This window comes from Acyrthosiphon pisum, chromosome A2, assembly GCF_005508785.2.
Source record: "Acyrthosiphon pisum isolate AL4f chromosome A2, pea_aphid_22Mar2018_4r6ur, whole genome shotgun sequence".
Lineage (NCBI taxonomy): Eukaryota > Metazoa > Arthropoda > Insecta > Hemiptera > Aphididae > Acyrthosiphon > Acyrthosiphon pisum.
In genome coordinates, this window is record NC_042495.1 from 41,839,557 (window position 1) to 41,843,956 (window position 4,400).

At 29.5% G+C, this 4,400-nt stretch overlaps 1 protein-coding gene across 1 annotated transcript in view; it reads right to left on the reverse strand.

Moving 5' to 3' along the window:
* Nucleotides 1–1,785: 1,785 nt before the first annotated feature.
* Nucleotides 1,786–4,400, reverse strand: part of LOC103310346 (UDP-glucuronosyltransferase 2C1) — a 9,944-nt gene continuing 7,329 nt past the window's right edge. The window contains exon 6 of the mRNA XM_029489939.1: nt 1,786–3,063. Within this exon, the coding sequence (XP_029345799.1) occupies nt 2,671–3,063 (393 nt within the window). The 3' untranslated portion in view covers nt 1,786–2,670. The remainder of the gene's footprint in view (nt 3,064–4,400) is intronic.

A 4,400-nucleotide genomic window follows, 5' to 3' on the forward strand; every position in this document is an offset into this window, starting at 1 on the left:
TAACAAAGGCCATTAGTTTATATATTATTATTATAACTTAAAAACTAGTATATAGTATATACTACTCGTTCAATGTGTAAACAAAGTAATTAAATAATCAAAATAAATAAATAACTATAAACGAAATTAAAACATTATTATACGTCCGTTGTATATTCGTTTGTAAAAATGAAATGTTTTGCCCTTTGATGGTGGGAGTAACATCAAACGCGACGGCTCATGTTTACAGCCGAGTACGCCCTCCAGTAAAATATATTAATATATTATCAATCTCAGTATATAGGAATGTATGTAAGCAACTTGGTAACTCTAACGAGCCCGATTGAAAACTATTAGGTACCTACATAAACAAAAATTAGTATTTATTATAAGAGCGTGGATTCTACAGTATCTAGTCAGAGCGTTTGCTAATTGGAATAATTAATAACCAACATAATTTAGTAACGTTAGATTGATAAATAACAAGATTTTAAATTTTAATTACTGTCAAATTGTGATGGTTTGACTTTCACAGTAGACTCAATAACGTGAAAAATAGTATAATCGGAAATTATATAAATTATATACAATTATAGGTAGGTATAGGTATGCTAAAAATAATATTAAAATAATTAGGATAATGGATTGGAAAATTTGACTCATTTGATATTTCAAATAAAAAAATAGGAGAAAACCCCTTAAAATATACTTGCATATTGTTATTCATTTTAGCTCGTAAGAGTAAAAAATGTTTTTTTTCATATTATTGTACATCTCTTACACAACCATTATGTACAGTATTTATTCAGTAACTTTAGTGCAGAACCCACTACTACATAAATTATTTATAAAAATAGTAGATACTGCAATTAGTTTGGTATAAAATTATTTATATAGGTGTCATAAGAATATTATAGTAAATAAATTGAATATAACAAATGGGCGAACCTATTATTGGTACATTATTATAAGTTAACTGTTAAGACACAAAATAGGTAATAAGATACCTACAATTTTTTTAATAGAAAATCTTCAATAAAGTTGCTTAAAAAGTATAATTGAAGATTAAATTAAATTTACGAATACGTGATTTCAGAAAATAACATAATATACAGATTTGTAAATTGTAATCGATCTCTATATCCGAGTAAATATTATATTATGTACTTTTATCATTTATGTGCCTATCTCAGCGATAAAACGTATTTATTTAAAAAAAATCTTTATCCTTATTAAATCATTATATACATTTATAATATTTATGTTATCATGTTAGTATGTTACCGTACAGCATCGTGCTGATTATAATACCACCAATCTCCATCCTTTTAATGTTTTTTCACGCGGCACACACTGCTATTCAAGTAGGCATAATATAGTCGTTTTAAATTGAATATATTCTTGTATAAAAAAATGTGCATTTTTTCATCATTTTTCACGTATTTATCAACGGTTAATAATGTATATCTATTATTTAACCAATCGTACTTAACAAAATGTAAGAAAAACAGTATTTGGCAATGGGCATTGGGCATGTATAGTGTTGCAGGCAGTGTATTCATCTCTATTTACAATTGAAAATTTTCAAAATTTCATATTCTCAATTGAATGGTGAATGCTTAGTGCCCACTACTGCGGTTAAGCATCAAGCATGTATGATGCATCAAGAGACATTTTTTAACATTGCGACGATACCACACAGCACTTATTATACAAATATTACTAAATATTTATATTTATTGAACATTATTATTATTTAATAAACATTTAAAATTTAAAATTTCAATATTTGATTTTTAAAGCTCCTTTGAAAACGAATAATATTATATTTGATATTTCTCATAATTTGCATAATACATATAATATATTAGATACAATATAGGTAGACCGTAAATGGATTTATTACCTTGGTATTAAATTATTTTTGTGTAATTATTGTGAGCTGTTCCACCTATAACAAGGTGTTTTATAATAATCGTTTAATGAAGAGTAAAAATATCGCAAAAACATTACAGTGTCGTGCACAAATAAAATATTATTGTAAAATAAGTTTTGTGTTAAATATCGTTTTTAAACGTTTTTCACGTGGCAAAAATGTAATATAAACATCTATGTACCAACTACAGACGGATTACGATGATCAACTATTATAGGTACAGTGCCGCAACTAGGCTTTGTGCAAATTTTATTGTGGAGGCCCTTTTAAAAGCATTTTGTGTTTTGGGGGGGCCCACTTAAGTGGAAAGGACCCCCAGTCCCCCCGCTAGTTGCGGCACTTTATAGGTAGTAGGTAGGTAACTATAATAAATTTACGTTTCGTGTAGTAAGACTGGCGACGTTACGACTGTCATGAATTAGTCTGCCCTGCGCAACAGTGTATAATATTGTTATTGTTACCGCGATTCGTGTTTACCTATTATAGTTTTTAATAATATAATATTATGTACATGTCGTGTAGAACTAGTAGAAGTAATATAATATGTAATAGAAAGACGTTCATGGTTTCATCGAAATGACGAACAGTTATACAATACAGTCGACACGATATTATATCGGATATTAAAAATCATTATCCTTTAAACGCAATAACAAGGTTTTTGATACCTTGAAGTTTTTAACAACTCGAATTTTTACCGCCCTCGAACTTCAGGTGATTGAGAGTCGACTGTATTGTTGGGGTGCTTGTTATTATCATTGCGTTTTTTTCCCCACTGTTGGCGGCGAGGTGATATTTCGGCTGCGGCGACAACACCGGCCGAACACGCAGCCGAGCATTTTTTTGGTCGTCCACGCCATTAGTACGACCACGAACGACACCAGCAACAGGACGTCCAACAGCATGTACTGGAACCAATAAAGGTCGTTGGCAGCAGTCCTCAGGTGTTTCGCACCGCTATGTCTGGCAACGTACTCGACCCAAAATACAGCCTTTTCCAGCGGTGGCAGCGGGTTGTCCCTGAACACGGCCGACGTCTTTCTGGCATTTTCCCGGTACCTGCGATGTCGTATAAACGGTGAGTAAAATAATATTATACTTTGATTACGAAATATGGTATAGTTATTATAGTAGTCCGTGTAATTATTATACGCAAATCATTGTGTGCCACACACGTTCATTTTATTTTTAAATCCTCGAAATCATATTATTATTATTATTATCACATTTATAGGCTTTAAGTATAAATGCATAATACGGATAAATTATTAAAAGCGCATTGCGTTTTTCACAATCATTTTCGAGCAGTTCTAAAAATTACCTTTATCATCTTATATTTTATCTCTTATTATTCATATATATATTTGAGTTTTTATTTAGAAGAAAAATGAGATTTTCTATGACCAAAAAAAGTATTTCCCAAAAAAATAAATAGGTAACCATTTTAAACTAGATTAACTATTTTTAGATAATACAATGTAGTTAATACTCTACAGTACACTGGCTTAGTGTAAATGTTAAGTTATTAATACCTTGTCCTTACCTATGTCCAAGCTTCAAGATTCAAAAATACAAAAAATATATCGTGTAAATTGGGTAGTTTACCAATTTACTATAAGTATAAATTTAAGTATCAACTGTCAATATCGAATTGATACATTCTGTATTAAACCTTAGTTAGAATTCTAAACAAATAAAACTTTTTAAATATATTTCTCAATATAATAGGTAGAAAAGTTAGAAAACGATGTACTCTTTTATAGTACATAATATAACTACATAGTACGTAGATAGGTATATATTATAAATACATGTTATACCTACTATACAAGTATTCTGTATAGAATGTACAGATCTTATTAAATGAAAATTAAAAAGGCTATATAATATTTAAATAATTTGAAACATATAGAAACCAAACATTATATTCATGTCTTTAAAATACTAAAATAAATTAAGTGAAGTGGGTTCTAAGTTAGGTTAGAAGGTATTTAAGAAGTAAAAATAAAGGTTAACTTTGAAATTAACTTGTATCTTTTCAAAAAAAACACGGGGAAGTTTTTCATTATCTATATTAACTTAGACATGCAGTGTTGTTGAAAAATGAAAATAGAATACCTACGACCTGCCTATTAATAATCAAAATAATATTTGTGATGAATTCCTAATCAATTATACCATCATATCAAGTTTTTTTAACATACCTTTACCCAAAACTTTTACTGAGCAAACACACATATCATTGTACAAACTAATACATTTCTCAACGTGTATGAGTTGACACAATCAACTACATACAAACAGATTTTGTCATAGGCGGCACTTGAGGATGATTCCAGGGGGGGGGGGGGGCAAACAATTAATTGACTTTCATAACCCAATTCTCCCAAAATAAAATTTCAACCTTCATTTAATTTTTTTTTTAGGAGTGTATTTTCACCAATTCTGATGTAGATAAAAGCTTTTGTTGACCACTGTGACCAGT